At 52.0% G+C, this 15,875-nt stretch overlaps 1 protein-coding gene across 7 annotated transcripts; it reads left to right on the forward strand.

Moving 5' to 3' along the window:
• Positions 1-1,795: 1,795 nt before the first annotated feature.
• On the forward strand, positions 1,796-15,829 carry TFIP11 (tuftelin interacting protein 11). 7 transcript variants are annotated; one of them, XM_021703595.1, is made up of 14 exons: positions 1,895-1,940; positions 2,185-2,552; positions 3,688-3,905; positions 5,799-5,952; positions 6,284-6,440; positions 7,926-8,053; positions 9,193-9,345; positions 10,728-11,255; positions 11,356-11,462; positions 12,090-12,258; positions 12,603-12,846; positions 13,321-13,463; positions 13,961-14,126; positions 15,407-15,829. In XM_021703595.1, exons 3-14 carry the CDS (start codon positions 3,697-3,699, stop codon positions 15,760-15,762), a joined length of 2,514 nt encoding a protein of 837 aa, XP_021559270.1. In that variant the 5' UTR covers positions 1,895-1,940; positions 2,185-2,552; positions 3,688-3,696; the 3' UTR covers positions 15,763-15,829. The 7 variants fall into 7 exon arrangements, with proteins under 7 accessions (XP_021559273.1, XP_021559270.1, XP_021559274.1 ...); XM_021703596.1 differs by having other exon boundaries at positions 1,927-1,995; positions 2,239-2,552; XM_021703597.1 differs by lacking the exon at positions 1,895-1,940 and adding an exon at positions 1,971-1,995 and having other exon boundaries at positions 2,216-2,552.
• The last annotated feature ends 46 nt before the right edge of the window (positions 15,830-15,875 follow it).

The raw sequence follows: 15,875 nt of genomic DNA on the forward strand, positions 1-15,875 counted from the left end.
TTTCCAGTGTAACCACAGGACATCCAGCAGAATCAGAAGATTAACATCGACACATCACCACCATGGAAACCTCAGACCACGTTTAAATTTTGCCAGTTGTCCCCATAACTTCCTTTATAGCAGAAAGTTCTAGTTCAGAATCATGTGCTGCATTTAGCTGTCACATCTCCTTAGACTCCTTCGGTCTGGAGCACTTTCAGGGTCTGTCTTTGATTTTCATGACTTGGGCACTTTTGAAGATCACAGGCCAGTTGTTTGGTAGAACTTCTCTTTATTTGGGTTTGTCTTAGGTATGTATCCTCATGATTCCATTCCAGTTATGCATCTTTGACAGGAACAGCACGGGAGTGATGCTATGATCTCAGGGCATCCTATCACATCGTATCACGTGATGTCCACTTGTCCCCATTGTTGGGCATGCGCACCCTGATCATGTGATCAGAGCTTGTACTCTTAGTGACCCCACCACAATCCACAAAGGCCCCCCTCTCCAGAAGCCACATGGCAGGGTTCATTTGGTGAAGCAAACCCACGAGCCTCAGTCCCTGGTGATCAGAGTGATCAGAGTAACTGCAGCTTCACCAAGTCGGCTGTAAAGCTAGAGAGAGAGCTACAGAGAAGCCAAGCTTACTTCCATCTTTGGCTTTGGCCTATAAACAGATGCATATACATTTCCAGGCCCAGACTCAAAACGGCTTATCTTGTTTTCTTGTTTTTCCTCACTCTGCTCCCTGGTGAAGCTTTTAGTCTGTTAGACTCTCTACCCCTGGCCTTCTCTTGTATGAAACTTCACTTTCTAATTTCTTTCCTGAGTACATACTGTGTGTCAGTCATGGTGACACTACAAGTCAGTGGGGATTCAGAGACCATGAAGTCACAGTGCCTGTCTCACGAAGATGGCAGTTAATTGGCTTCCTGTAGGTTCTTGGTTCATTGATAACGACAGGACGTTAAATCCAGATCTTTGATCAGAAGTCCAGGGCAATTCTAACAATTACCTCTTGAATCTTTTCATCATATGGAGGAGAGAGTGAGAAAGAACATAAGCAAAAATTAACAGCTAACACTTCCTAAGCACCTACGGTGTGGCAGGTACAGTTGAAACGGCTTACATATTTGATCTCACCGATCCTCAACCATTTTGCAAAAGAGGAAACCGAGGCTTCCAGAGATGTAGTGACTTGCCCAAGGCCCGTCTGTAAGTGGCAGAGCGGACATGGGAACTCCAGAGCCTGTGTGCTTACAGAGTCCAGAGGCAGCCAGGGATTTCCTGGAAGGGCTTGGTGCCTCTTTCCTTCATTACATCCCTTGAGCCTAGCACAGGGTAGGTACTGGGTATGTTTCTATTAGATCAGTAAATGAATGAATGTTATTAGCCAACAGGCTGGAAAAGAAGAGAAGGGAAAGATTTCCTGGAGGGAATACCTGGGATCTCTAGAGCTTGCCCATTCATTCCTGCACTCTCTCAAGCTCCCGCAGAAGGCAACTGCTCTGTGCCCATGACGGTGCTTATACTAAAGGACCCCAAAGATACAGGAGGCAGTCTTGACCTTCATTATTCCCGCTTTCAGGCTAGGTGCCGGCCCCACTATTGCCTCACGCTATTCCTCACGACTACCCAGTGAGCTAGTCCTATATCCCCATTTTACAGATTTTGAATCTCAGGCTGGCAAAGGAGTCCACGCAGGCCAAGGTGGCTCGGCGTCGTCCACACCTAGAGGGCGCGGAGGGGAAGCCGAGGCGGCCAGGAAATACGCCTCCAGCCATTAGAAGCCCTGAAAACCCCCGCTTCCTTTCTCTCCTCTTAGCTCCGCCCCTCTAGAGCCGAAGGCGCTCTAGCCTTCCGCTGCTGCCGTGGTAACCAGCGCGCCGGTTCCGCTACCGATACGTCATTTCCGGCGCGCCATCCTAGACGCATCCGGGTTCCGGCCGCCGGAGCGGTGAGCTGCTCCCCCGGAGCCGGTAGTTGTATTTGGTCTGCGGGACCCGGGGGTGGTGAGTGGGGCCGGGGTGCGGGAAGAGACGGGGTGGGGGTGGGGGTCCCCGCCAGTAGGAGTGAGTGAGAGGGACCCACCGAGCCCCTCCGCGAAGCCTGGCTTCAAGCCCCCCTGCTTTCGAGCTCTGCCGCGTAGAACCTAGGGTAAGTTGTCCGACTTTCCTGAGCCTCGTTTTTCTTATCTGGAGCGTCGGAACGCTAACAGTACCCACCTCCTAGAAGTGACTTGATGCTTACATCAGCTCATCAGCCCGAAGCGTCTGGCAAGTACTTCGTACTGCTCCGTGCCCGCGACGTGCGTACTGCTCTGTGTCGAAGGCTCTGTAACTCCTAGCAACCCTCCGGTTATTACGGTGTCCAAGGAGGCCGCGGTATTATTGACTCCCTACCTCTTCTGCGAACATTTCCCTCCTTTTCACTCTTGGGTGAGGTTGGGACCAGCTGCACCCTACCAGTGTGCCAGTGAGTGGAATAAGTAGGGAGAACTTTGTGACAGAAGCGACCAGAGGTAGTGAACTCCCTGTCCTGAAGGCTGCTTGCGGCAAGCAACTGGTAGGTAAGAATCACAGTCGCCGTCACGAATTGCAAGTGGTGTCGTGTAGTGCACCATGCTTGGCACTTCGTGTGTATGTAATACTGGAGCACTCACTGAGTACCTGGTAGAGCTGGCATTTGAACTCAGGCTGTGATTTTAGCCGTACTTTGTTAGGTTCCTTCCGTAATCCAGTAATAGTAATGATGATGAACCTAATCTTGGGGCTACAGTAACAGCTATTGTTCCTTGAGCGTTTTTATTCTAAGTGTTTTTTACTTTTCTTTTTTTACAAGATTTTATTTGTGAGAAAGAGAACATGAGTGGGGGGAGGAAGGGGCAGAGGGAGAGGGAGAAGCAGACTCCCCACCGAGCAGGGAGCCCATGCGGGGTTTCGTCCCAGGACCCTGAGATCATGACCCAAGCCGAAGGCAGACGCTTAACCACCTGAGCTACCCAAGCGCCCCTGAGCTAGGTGTTTTTTAAGCACCATCTCATTTAATCTGGCTCACAGGCATTCTTAGAGGGTGGTAGTATAGTTAATATACCGTAAGAAAGAGACAGCTGAATCTCATCACCCAGCTACCAGGAGCTGAATTCTCTATGGCAATACGTGGATGTCTGTTAAGGTAGTGTTTATAATTCCTACTGCCTTCAGAAGAGATTCATGTTTTAGTAGGAAAACTTTAAATCTTAGGGTCTCACCAAGTAATATATTTCAGAAAGCATGTTCTAAAAACAGTCACTCCTGGGACCGCCAAGGGTCCAGATATAACACAAACAACAACAAAATCTGGGATCCAGGAAAATGCCCACGCCGTTTTTGAGGCAATAATAGAATAACATACGTAGTTATTTTTATGTGGTTTATATACAAGTGAGTGTGTGTGATGTTTTATGGCATTGACTAAGACAGAGAAATAGATGCTTAAGAATCACATATTGTTGGGACCAGTCTTTTGTCCTACCTGTTTAAATAGTGTTTGTTCGCTAAAATATGTTTTTAATGTCTGCTTTATTGAACTCTAACTGATTTTAACAGACTTTGAATTTGGAGGAATTTCGAAGGGAGCAAGGAGCAGGGACTCAGGGAAGCCTACTGCTGCTTCCCCCAGGACTTACCACAGACTGTGTGCGCCTTTTTTATTCCTTTCTTTAGTGGCTGGCCATGTCACTGTCCCACTTGTACCGGGATGGGGAAGGCCACATGGATGATGATGACGATGAGCGGGAGAACTTTGAGATCACCGACTGGGATCTCCAGAATGAATTTAACCCTAACCGGCAGCGCCACTGGCAGACCAAGGAAGAGGCCACCTATGGAGTGTGGGCGGAGAGAGACTCAGACGAAGAGAGGCCCAGCTTTGGAGGCAAACGGTACTGGGCGGCATGGGGCTGCTTCCGCCTTGCTTTAGGGAAGTGGGGAAGATGGAGAGGGGGTTGGGCAGATACCCCACTAAATACACTTCGCTCCTGGCCTTACTGAGTCCCGTAGCTACAACATCAGCTAGGGAAGCCCACCTTCCTCTTGGGCTGGAGTGCTGCTCTTTTGCTGATTTAACCATCCGTTGGTGTTTAACAAGCAGTTATATGTATTAGGTCTTATGCTCCCATTCCTTGCCTTCTGGGAGCCCAGACACTAGAGCATGGAGACAGGCATTCATCGACAATTCCCACAGTGGAAGTTTGGAACTGATTTGGGACCTGAGGGAGAGAGTTTGACCTGTTCTGGATGGTGAGGGAAGATTTCTCTAGAGAAGCGCCCCTTGAGCTTATATGACAGCAGAAGGTAACAAGGGTGGTTGGAGAAGCACGAGTATGCAGAGGCTCTTGAGGGGAGGCAACGGGTGTCCACAGAAGGTTTTGTAGGCTGGAGTGGAGAGAGGGAGAGGGAGCATAGTTTGAGAAGAGGCCCGTGGGTCTGTAGTAAGAGGGCGGATGATGTGGGCAGTGGTTACGTTTGGAGAAGACCTTTTGGTGTGCAGAGTCAGCACGGACCTCCAGCAGAAGAGGGAGCTCTGTGAGGCCAAGACAGGGTCCCTGCAGGGGTGGTGGCAGGGAGATGAGGATTCAGGCCAGCAGTCCTCCTCCTCAGCGTGAGGTCGTGTGTGCACTGGCCACAGCTCACTTGACCAGAGCGTGTAGCGAGTTTGGGTTTGTCTTCCTGTCCCATCTGTGGCCTACAGGCTCCAGCCTGTGGAGACTGTGCCTTTTTCACCAAGGAGCCTGGGGAGAAAGAGTATGGAGATCAGCTGAACCCCTTCTCATCTGGCAAGGAAACCTAAAAGATGATAAAAGGATCAGAGATCAAGAATTATGTAACCATAAGATAATAACAGCCAACATTTGTTGGCCCCTTACTTGTTCTGCACTCTTTACGTGCTTGGTATCCTTTACCTTGTGAGAAAAGTACCATTATCATCCCCCATTTTACAGATTAAGAAACTGAGGCCAAAAGCACACAGCCAAGCTGTGAGAATCTGGGCCTGACTCCTGAGTTTGGGCTCTTAGCCCCTAAGTTACATTGCATTTTTTAGGTAACAATCCTCTGAGTTCTCTTACTGCCCGTGGGGATGTTTAAAGACAGCTTGGTCATTGTATAAAGAGAACCAAGGTTGATGACATTGTAAGTGCTGTTCTTGGGACAGTCGTGCTCAGCATCACTACTTTCCATCTCCCGGAGTTAATTTCCTAGGTATTTTACTTTGTTTTCATATACAAATAAAGGTAATGGACTTGAAGTTTTTCTGAGAATTTGGCCAATATTCTAAGAATTTGGCCGATATAATTGTTCTTTCCATTCATACAATTTCTTTTATTGTGTTTGATGATTTTTCTGTAGCAGAACTTCTTTTTTGCTTGGTTTTTTACTTGAAATAGGGTCCAAAACACATGCTTTTTAAAGTAGGTTAATTTTGAAACACGTAAAAGAAAGTTGCATTACCACATCATATTTTGCATTTTTTCCTTTCACTTTTATTGAGACATAATCGATGCACTGTTTAAGATCTTATTTTGCATTTTTCATTAGCCTTGCACTGACAGGGTAACTCTTCAACCATACAGTTGACTTGAACACAGCAGACAACAATGTTCCCATGATGACAGGAAGCTAGATCTGGGGCCCTTTTGGTATAAGTGAAGGTGTTGCTCTTTTAAAATGGATCCCTGGAGGTCCTGTCTTAGGGGTTCTCAGGCCAGCAGAGTTTCCACAAGGGATGCTGCAGAAGGTTCCTTACAGACCCCTGGGGGCTATGTGTTTGCTCGCAGGGCCCGTGACTACTCTGCGCCAGTCAACTTCATCAGTGCAGGCCTCAAGAAAGGGGCAGCAGAGGGGGCCGAGCTGGAAGATTCAGAAGATGAAGAGAAGCCTGTTAAGCAGGATGACTTTCCTAAGGATTTCGGACCCAAGAAGTTAAAGACGGTAGCGTCTTCATCTTAGGCTTGTGACCTTTGTAATGTCCTTGGGAGGTCATGCAGCCGAAGCATCTCCTACAGGTCGTGGAGGGGGTTGGGGCTCAACAGAGGCCGGTTGTGTGGGTTTCTCCTCGTGGCGGGTTCCTTGGAGGTGCGAAGGGGGCAGTACAGTCTCTTTGCTTTCCTAAGACACGGCACAGGTCTATTTTTGGTTCGTATGATGCTTTTCATGGTGCTCTGACTGCCAGGCCCTTTTCCCGGCATCCAAGCTTGCTTTTTTAGGGTTTTTCTTCTTTATCTTTTTCCATCAACTGAACTTTGGGTTTTTTTCTGCTCAGGGTGGCAATTTTAAACCCAGCCAGAAAGGCTTTGCAGGAGGAACCAAGTCTTTCATGGATTTTGGCAGCTGGGAAAGACACACAAAAGGCATTGGACAGAAGCTTCTTCAGAAGATGGGCTACGTCCCTGGCAGGGGCCTCGGGAAAAATGCACAAGGTAGGGCGCCAGCGCCCTGCAGTCGGGGGAGGGCGGCGAGATGGAAGAAAGAGGAGCTGTCTGGGGAGTGCCTTGCTTTTTCTCTTTTCAGAGTATTTGAACTCCGCAGCCTGCTCTGCCAGCGCCAGACAGTTGTGCCCCTCAGCTATCTGCTTTCTCACACTCCAACAAAACACTTGTGCTGCAGGAGAAAGAGGCTTAGGCTTTGTAGAAGAAGGCTCAAACAGGCTGCAAACTGATAGGCTTCTTTTGGGCTTATCCAGTGTTTCTTAACAAATGAGCTTGTTGCCAGTATTTACAAATAAGATAATCTTACCTAAGATTTCCGATTTTGCCTGGTAGGAATGGGTCTTAGCTGCGAGGACAGTGCTCGTGGCCTCCACTGCTCCCTGTCATCTTCTGTCCTGGCAGGCGTCCCTGTCCATGAGTTTTCCTGGGCCCTGGAGGTACAGGAGCCGGCTCTTCCTGCTCAGTTATTTGTCCTTCGGGAATAGCAGGGAAACGGTGTGTGGAGCTTTCTCAACCCTAGAGACCGGAAACCTGGCTAAGCAAATCCCGCTTCGGGGCCTCCACTGGCGCTCAGCAGCCTGGTCTCCCATCCCCAGGCCCCGTCCGCACAGCTCCGCTAACACGTCCCTGGCTCCTTGATACCGAAGCCACCCCGACCGAGCACTTGGGTTCTTCCTGCAGAACCTTGCTGTCTCTCTCCTTGACCTGTTTCCCGTGAGTTGTCATCAACGTGGCTGGAAACAGAGTAGTGTCGATAATCCAGATTCCACCCCTAAGTAGTTGTTCGGGTCACGCCCAGGGTATGTGTTGAACACGTTAGGTGTAGGGAAGGTCCAAGAGCCTCCGTGGAGCCGGAGATGGTGACCCGGAATGAGAATGAGGGGACTGTCCTAATTCGAGACTGCGACAGAACTAGCTGAAGGGGCGGGTGGGCGGTTTTTGCTGAAATGCTGTAGTCCTGTCTCTAAACCCTTAGAAGAAGACAGTTATTTCTGAGGCTTACGCGTGCCGCAGAGCAAGCGGGAGACAGGAGCTATCGAGCGAAACGGAGGGGGTCTCTCACTGAACTGCCGCTTCACCTCCCTTCATGCTGTCGATAGAGTCTGACTAATTCACTCGCCTTATCAGAACCTTTCTCCAAATCAAGTGTAGAATTTAGTACATCAGAGTTCCCATTATATGTGAGTAGTTCTCTTTTCTCCCAGTATATCGAAAAGAGAATCCAAGTGGAAGTGAAAATCTGTATTTAGAACATAAATAACCTAATGTCAGCAACCTATTGTGTGGCCCCATAAATGCTTAGTGATTTCAAATGCCACGGAACCTGAACAGTGTTCCAGGGGCAGAGAAGAGCCTTCCTTCCTGGGTTGTGTTACTCTGTGTCAGGACTAAGGAAGGGTGGTTCCACTGATGGCTTGTCCAAAAACAGGAATCACTGGGATCTGAAGTCGTTTATCTTTTGCTGAAATGTGCCAGGTATCATTAACCCCATCGAAGCCAAGCAGAGAAAGGGAAAAGGTGCCGTGGGAGCTTATGGCTCAGAGCGGACCACTCAGTCCCTGCAAGACTTCCCCGTGGTTGACTCCGAAGAAGAAGCCGAAGAGGTAAGTGGAAGCCGGGAATCCCGGCGGGTGGTGCCTGCCGTTTCTGACCGTGGTTAGTTTGTGCGTTCGCTCACTCGTCCGGTCGGTCCCCCGGTGTCTGTGGCGCAGCTGTGCGTCGGGCGGGCGCCGTGCTGGCGTCGGGCTGTACCGCGAGGAGCGGCTTGGTGTCGCGCTGCTCCGGCCACAGAAGGGGCCGGCTCTCCTGACCGAGATGCTCTCTCCCCCTTTGCATTTACGAGGGAAAGCAGGAGGCTGCAGAGACACACGTTGTCACTGTACTTGTCACCGAGCCTGTCCTTCTGCCGAGGCAGCAGGTGTCTGATTGTGTAGCAATGACCGCTCGGAGTCAGGGGCCCTGGGGCCGCAGGGAGCAGGCACGCGGCAGATGGGAGTGGGTGAGCCAGGTGTGAGGCGGCGACGAGCGCCGGGCCCGAGGCGAACAGGCGAGGGCTGGGCTGTCCGATCGGGTGGTTTCTGTGTGGCTCCGGGCGGCTGTTGCTATAAATGTGGGCCCAGCAGTGCTTGATCTTCAGATCTGCCTGAAGTAGAAGTCCAGATTTTTTTTAAGGAAAAAAAGAGTACGAGTTTTAACCCAGTGTGAGGAAAACAGAAGGACAAGCACAAAACCCACTTCTGTGGGCTGGACTCCTACTGCCCTCAGACCGAGTTTCCTTCTCTGCTGCAGATCTTCCTACAGAAGTTTTGCAAACCCTGATTACAAAAGGTTTCTTTGCCTTAAGACTCAGGGCCTTGCTTACCTACCTTCATTTTAAATCAAAACCAAGGTTTTGTGTACTTAAAAAAATACTTTGTATCGTTTTCTAAGTTTTGCAGGAAGTGAATATAGAACTAGCGTAGTGCCCGCCCATAGTAGATGCTCCGTAAGTGTGGCCTTTGTCTGGGTGATTCTCTTTCCAGTCTGGAGTACCTGCTTTCGTAACCTTCTCATTTCTAAGAGGGGCTGGGTGTTGGGGGGATCTCAGGAGATGGTTTCAGTATCACACAGGCACACTGCTTAGCACAGAACCTGCTGTAAATCTAAGACCACACCTAGTGAAGTTCTGTGAATGGTCTCCGTGACCCCACTTGCTGTAAAAAGCAGCCTTTCTTGTTTCACTGACCACCTCCCTCTGCTTTAGGAGTTTCAGAAGGAGCTGAGCCAGTGGAGGAAAGACCCCAGTGGAAGCAAGAAGAAGCCCAAATACTCATATAAGACAGTAGAAGAGTTGAAGGCCAAGGGCAGGATTAGCAAGAAGCTTGCTGCCCCGCAGAAGGAGCTTTCTCAGGTCAAGGTAAGGGGGCCCTTGGTTCTGGTCTGGGATGGGCCCTGGGAAACACAAGTAATGCACACCCAAGTCAGGTCAATCACTGAACATTCCTTCGGGTCATGTCGGGTCTTCTGTCTCGGTTTTTTTACTGGGCAGTAGCGTGCTCCCATTCCCTGCACTTGCATGTCCAGGGAGAGCTGTCGCGATCCGAGAGCCGGGGCGCTCACGCCGTGGTGCGTGAGACAGACAGCGGCCCCTTCTTCCCGAAGCAACAGACCGTGAACTTAACAGTTCCATGATTAAAAACGCAGTGTGAAGATGGTTTTTAGTGAGTGTGTAATTCCAGAGAATGAAGTACTAGAATATTTGGTCCTACTTGTGTGGCTAGACCTTTAGCTGTTTTCTGGTTTGGTTTGGGGCTGGCTAGTGTGTATGTGAAGCCTTGTCTTTGTTTCAGACATTTTCTAAGGATAGATTCTTAGAAGTACAATCAGCGGATTGAAAATTGGAAGCTTTTTAAGGCTTTTGAGTACTGGGAAAGGATGCACTAACTCAGCCTGTGACTAGGAGTGCAGGAGTGTGTCCTCAGGGCATACCAGCATGGAGTGTTCCCCGTTTTAAGAACTGATTAAATTTTCAACCGCCCTTACATGCATATAGTCCTGGGTTTTCTGCCACTCCCCGAGTAGCCAGAGAACCACAGTGACAGTTGTCTGTTGCAGTTTGGCGTGGGAGTGTGTGTGTTTTGTGCATCAGATTCCTGGCGAGGAGAACCGATAGGCCATGAAGCTGCGCAGGTCCTAGCCAGAGATTTGGAGTTAGGAGAGGCAGGCAGGGCCTGAGAAGTTCCGTGTTTGTTTTTGTCCAGCTGATTCTAACGCACGTGGCCTTGGGCGACATGCTTACTTCCCATGCGGATGGATGGCCGTGTCTCAGTATGCTGTATATTCCAGTTCCTCCGTTTTCTTAAAATGCTCACTTCCTAAGGTGTCCTTGTCCAGTCACTGTTTTCTTGTGTTTCATTTTGTTTTTAAATCAAAAAACAAATAATTACAGAGCAGTGTGTGGTACCATTTAGGGAATTAGGAAACACAGAGGCAAAAATACTCTTTTCCTTCCTTTCCCATAGATGACTAGTTTAACACCTTGATGCACGTCCTTCTAGATCTTTTTTCTTTGCCTGAATATACATTTTTTTTGCCACAATGTGATAGTCTGATCGCTTATGCCGTTTTAGTGCCGGCTTCGGTCAGTGCAGCCGCTCCTTGGCCGTAGAACTAGGTTTTCTTCTCAGCTAAGTAGTCCGTGCTCCGAGGGACCAGTCTGGACGTGCCGGCTGCGTCCGGCGGTCCCCCCCAATCCCCCTCGGAGGCGCGCGCTGACCCGCTGCCCCCACGCGCTCCCAGGTCATCGACATGACGGGCCGGGAGCAGAAGGTCTACTACAGCTACAGCCAGATCAGCCACAAGCACAGCGTCCCCGACGATGGGCTGCCGCCGCAGGCCCAGCAGCCGCCCCAGCCCGGCAAAGAGGCCAAGGCGCCGGGCTTCGCGTTGCCCGAGCTGGAGCACAACCTGCAGCTGCTCATCGACCTCACGGAGCAGGAGATCATCCAGAGCGACCGGCAGCTGCAGTACGAGCGGGACATGGTGGTCAACCTGTCGCACGAGCTGGACAAGATGTCGGAGGTCCTGGAGCACGAGGAGCGGGTCATCGCGAACCTCAGCAAGGTCCTGGAGATGGTGGAGGAGTGCGAGCGGCGCCTGCAGCCCGGCTGCAGCGACCCCCTCACCCTGGACGAGTGCGCCCGCGTCTTCGAGACCCTGCAAGACAAGTACTACGAGGAGTACAGGATGTCCGACCGCGTGGACCTCGCCGTGGCCATTGTCTACCCGCTCATGAAGGAGTACTTCAGGGAGTGGGACCCGCTGAAGGTGAGTGGCTGGCGAGAGGAGCCCCTCCGCTCCTGCCCGGGGTGCAGGGGTGAGGCTGCGCGGGGCAGGGCGGCTGCGTCACGGCCGTGTCTCTCCACAGGACTGCGCGTACGGCACTGAGGTCATCTCCAAGTGGAAGAGCCTCCTGGAGAACGACCAGCTCTTATCCCACGGTGGGCAGGACCTGTCGGCAGATGCCTTTCACAGGTACTGCGCGGGGACCGGGAGGAAGATGCTGCTGGGGAGGGCGGGGACCGGCCCTGCTCTGGGGCTTTCCGTTCACTCACCCACCCTGCACCCGTCAGTGTCACGCACAGGCTGGCGCCGGGCTTGCCCTGGGAGTAAGGCAGAGAGCCTGTGTGCAGCGAGGGGAAAGGGCAGGTGGAGGGGAGAGAAGCGGACAGACAAGGCCAGGGATGGAGGACAGAAAGGACACGCCCCCGTTTGGGGTGGCGGGAGAGTAGTTGGCAGCAGAGGTCTCTGACCGGAGGTGCCATTTGAGCTGTGGCCCTTGAGGTGAGTCATCAGCTGCGCACAGAGCTCCAGCGGGAAGGCAGGCCATCCCTAGAGAGGGGACCCTTGTGACCCCACAGCAACTCTCCCGGGCAGGCGGGTCCTGGCAGGGGGCCCCAGGCCCTGCGGATGAGCAGGCAGCTGGGCGAGCAGGGATGAGGCAGGTGCAGGTCTGGCCGGTGTGGGGACTGGCCCGGTCGTTTGCTGTGTTTGCGTTTCCACGCCTTTTTCTTTCTTATTCCGGAAAGCTGGTGGTGGTGTACTCAGTCTGCTTTGAAACCTATCTGTGCAGTTAGCCTGCCCTCTGCCTCTCTCCCACAGGCTGATATGGGAAGTCTGGATGCCTTTCGTTCGAAATATCGTCACCCAGTGGCAGCCAAGGAACTGTGACCCGATGGTGGACTTTTTGGACAGCTGGGTGCACATTATTCCCGTGTGGATCTTAGATAACATCCTGGACCAGCTCATCTTCCCCAAGCTACAGAAGGAGGTAGGGCCCTGAGTCGTGGGGGGACAGCCGGCAGCAGTAACCCAGGGGCCCTTCTCCACTCTCAGTACCGTCAGAAGGCCTGGAGTGAACAGAATCTGCTGACACGGTTACCATCCTATGGGTAACTCCAGCCCTTTTGTCGGCACCTTCCCCCCAGAGCCTCCCTATTTAAGTAGGGAATTCATTTTCTTGGTTTTTCTAATGCAAACAGAATCTGTGCTATTTCGGAGATTCCGTGCCGTTGCCTGGGGATATTAAGTTGGTTGTGCAGAGGCCTCTGGGCCTTCGTGCCTTTGGCCACATGGTGCATCTGGAACTGCTGCTTTGTCCCACGCCTTCTGCAGGTGGAAAACTGGAACCCGCTGACGGACACTGTGCCTATCCACTCCTGGGTCCACCCGTGGCTGCCCCTCATGCAAGCGCGCCTGGAGCCCCTCTACTCCCCCATCCGCAGCAAGCTGTCCAGCGCCCTGCAGAAGTGGCACCCTAGCGACTCGTCCGCCAAGCTCATCCTGCAGCCCTGGAAAGACGTGTTCACCCCGGGCTCCTGGGAAGCGTTCATGGTCAAGAACATAGTACCCAAGCTGGGTGAGGAAATGGGGAAAGGGCATTAGGTCCATCAGCTTTGGTGCGCTGGTTTCTCTGGCCAGCGGTAAGGATCCGTGCTTCTTGAAACACGGGCTTGGAGCTCCACGAGAAAGCCAAAGACGCGGTATTGCTCGCCCCAGGAGTGCTGTTTGCGCTCAGAGGTGGAACATGAATGTACCCGGGGTTCTGATGGCGTCGGCGGCCTCAGACTCTGCAGGCCCCTCCTGGTTCCTAATTGGTCTGGTTTGGGCTTCGGGTAACATGCGAGGCACTGGTGTTCTGAGATTTCTGTGGTATTTGATTTTAAGTACGTGTTAGTTATTTCTGGGTTATAGAAGAAAAGGTTTTTAAGAATTGCCGTGTCAAGAGCTTAAAATTGATGGATAAAAGCAGATTTTTAGGCCAGTGTTGTCCAATGAGGATTTTGCTCTGTGCTTCTGTGACTTTGCCTTAAAGCCTGGGCTGCTTTTGCAGGGATGTGTCTCGGGGAGTTGGTCATTAACCCCCACCAGCAGCACATGGATGCTTTTTACTGGGTCATCGACTGGGAAGGAATGATCTCTGTGTCCAGCCTGGTGGGGCTGCTCGAGAAACACTTCTTCCCTAAGTGGCTTCAGGTACACCCTCCTTTGCTAACTTTGGGGGGCGGGGTGGGATGGAGGCAGGGACGATTACACTTAATTTTCTGCCCACGTCTGTCTGACTGTAGGAGCTTGATCCCTGGACAGTTGTCAGGTTGTGCTATCACCCAGAACAAAATTGAGCAGTAATCCCCGCAGCCACCACTTGTGAACACACGCCCTGTGCCAGATGCTAAGCAGCTCTTGCGCGTTCCCTCCACTCCTCACACCACACCTTTAGGGTGGGGGTGGGGGGGAACTGTCGTAGCCTGTTGTTTAGAGGCTGAGGTTCAGGGAGTTGACATTCAGGAGCGCGTAGCTGCCAAGCTGACTCCAAATTCTACATTCTGAACGCTTCCGTTCGGCCCCTGTAAACCCCTATGAGTGTGACCAGCGTATAGGACCACAATCAAAACAAAACAAACGGCCCCTTGGGAAGTTTTGCTCCCATTCGCCCCCATTGTGGATGCAAGTTTCCGGTTTCTTTTTGGCAGGTGCTATGCTCTTGGCTCAGTAACAGCCCGAATTATGAGGAGATCACCAAGTGGTACCTGGGTTGGAAGTCCATGTTCTCAGACCAAGTGCTGGCACACCCATCTGTCAAGGACAAATTTAACGAAGCACTTGACATCATGAACAGGGCAGTGTCCTCCAACGTTGGTGAGTAGGGATTCTGCCTCTTTGGATGTCCTGGTCCTGAGCGCCGCATTTCTGAACACGTGAATGACACAGAAGCAAGAGTTTCTGGGTGCCTGTGGGCTGTCCGCTCCAACACGACTCTGCCCCACCAGACCCCCTGCCCAGCTCTGCCGGCACTGGGAGGGGCATAGGGCCGTGAGTCTGACTGTAGCCAGATTCACACTAGGGGGGAGCCTGCCTCTAGGGCCCCCTTCCAGGCTCGTTGGCACACCTGTGAGGAGCTCAGTGAGCTGTGTGAGTGGAACAGCTCGCCACACAGAGCCGGGGTACAGCCTGACCCCTAGCAGTTGCCTCTCCTCGCCTGGCCTATTTTATTTACTTGCGAAACAGTCATAGTGCCTACTTCTAGATGTTCTTAAAAACCTAGAGGGGTGAAGTGAGCCACAGTCTGGAGACCGCTTTGCAAGTGGTGTCTTTGTTGTCTCAGAAGTAGGCAGGTGACTGTCCCCGTAATACCCATCCCCAGCTTCTACCAGGTGAGTCACTGCCTGGGTTAGTGTGCTTGCATCGCAACACAAAGGCCACTGTGGTACCCAGGCCAGCCCTGCTTCACAGAGAAGCTCCACAAGGCCGAGAGCTAGTTCAAGGTCACACAGCGAGAATGGCAGGTGGGACTGTAATTTCTATTTCCTGAACCTTTAGTCCTTTGAGCCTATTACATGAAGAGAGAGTTCAGAGAGTATATATTCTGTTGAACGAGGCAGATAGACTTCTCTGCACTCTCTCATCCGGGCCCCTCAGTGGGCCATCCCCATTTTCATACTCTCTAGAAACTCTCCCTCGGCTGCCCCGGCCCCACACCGCCTCCTAGAGCTGTTCCCATCTGTTTCCCTCAGCACTGGACACTTGTGGCCCTGTATTGTCCTTCAGCATCTATCTGAGCTCCCCAAATGCATTCTAATATCTTCCAGGGCTGGGGCCTCTATTGGAGAAGCTAAAAATAGAACTAGGCTAGGCCGTGTGTTGTCAAGGTTTCCAGTCCTGGAAGGATCAGTCTCTTGCAGTAATTCCTGTGAATCATTTCTCTGGTTACTACCATTAGCCAGAAACCTTCAGACTAATTTTTGTACGAAAGCAGGAGTGGTCTGAACTTGCCGAAGCTACTTGCCATCTGCCTTCGTGCTTTGTGTCTGAGGCCCGCCTGCCCCTTGCTGAGTCACAAGTGGGGTTGGCCGAATCCGTGTGCGTTTCTGTGCGGTTGGAACCCCTCTCCTCACCCCCCGCCCTTCTGGCTCTCCCAGGTGCCTACATGCAGCCCGGAGCGCGGGAGAACATAGCCTACCTCACGCACACGGAGCGGAGGAAGGACTTCCAGTATGAGGCCATGCAGGAGCGACGGGAGGCTGAGAACATGGCCCAGAGGGGCATCGGTGTGGCTGCCAGCTCCGTGCCCATGAACTTTAAGGACCTCATTGAGACCAAGGCTGAGGAGCACAACATCGTGTTCATGCCGGTCATCGGGAAGCGACACGAAGGGAAGCAGCTCTACACCTTTGGCCGCATCGTCATCTACATCGACCGGGGAGTGGTGTTCGTCCAGGGCGAGAAGACCTGGGTGCCCACCTCCCTGCAGAGCCTGATTGACATGGCCAAGTAGAGGGGGCAGGCTGGACCTTGCACCGGAGAGGGGACATGCTCATGAATAAATGGTATTTTAAACTGCCTTAGAAAGAGTAGTTACTCTCCACCCCGGAGATATTCCCAGTCAGG

This window comes from Neomonachus schauinslandi, chromosome 14 (genome assembly GCF_002201575.2).
Source record: "Neomonachus schauinslandi chromosome 14, ASM220157v2, whole genome shotgun sequence".
Taxonomy (NCBI): domain Eukaryota; kingdom Metazoa; phylum Chordata; class Mammalia; order Carnivora; family Phocidae; genus Neomonachus; species Neomonachus schauinslandi.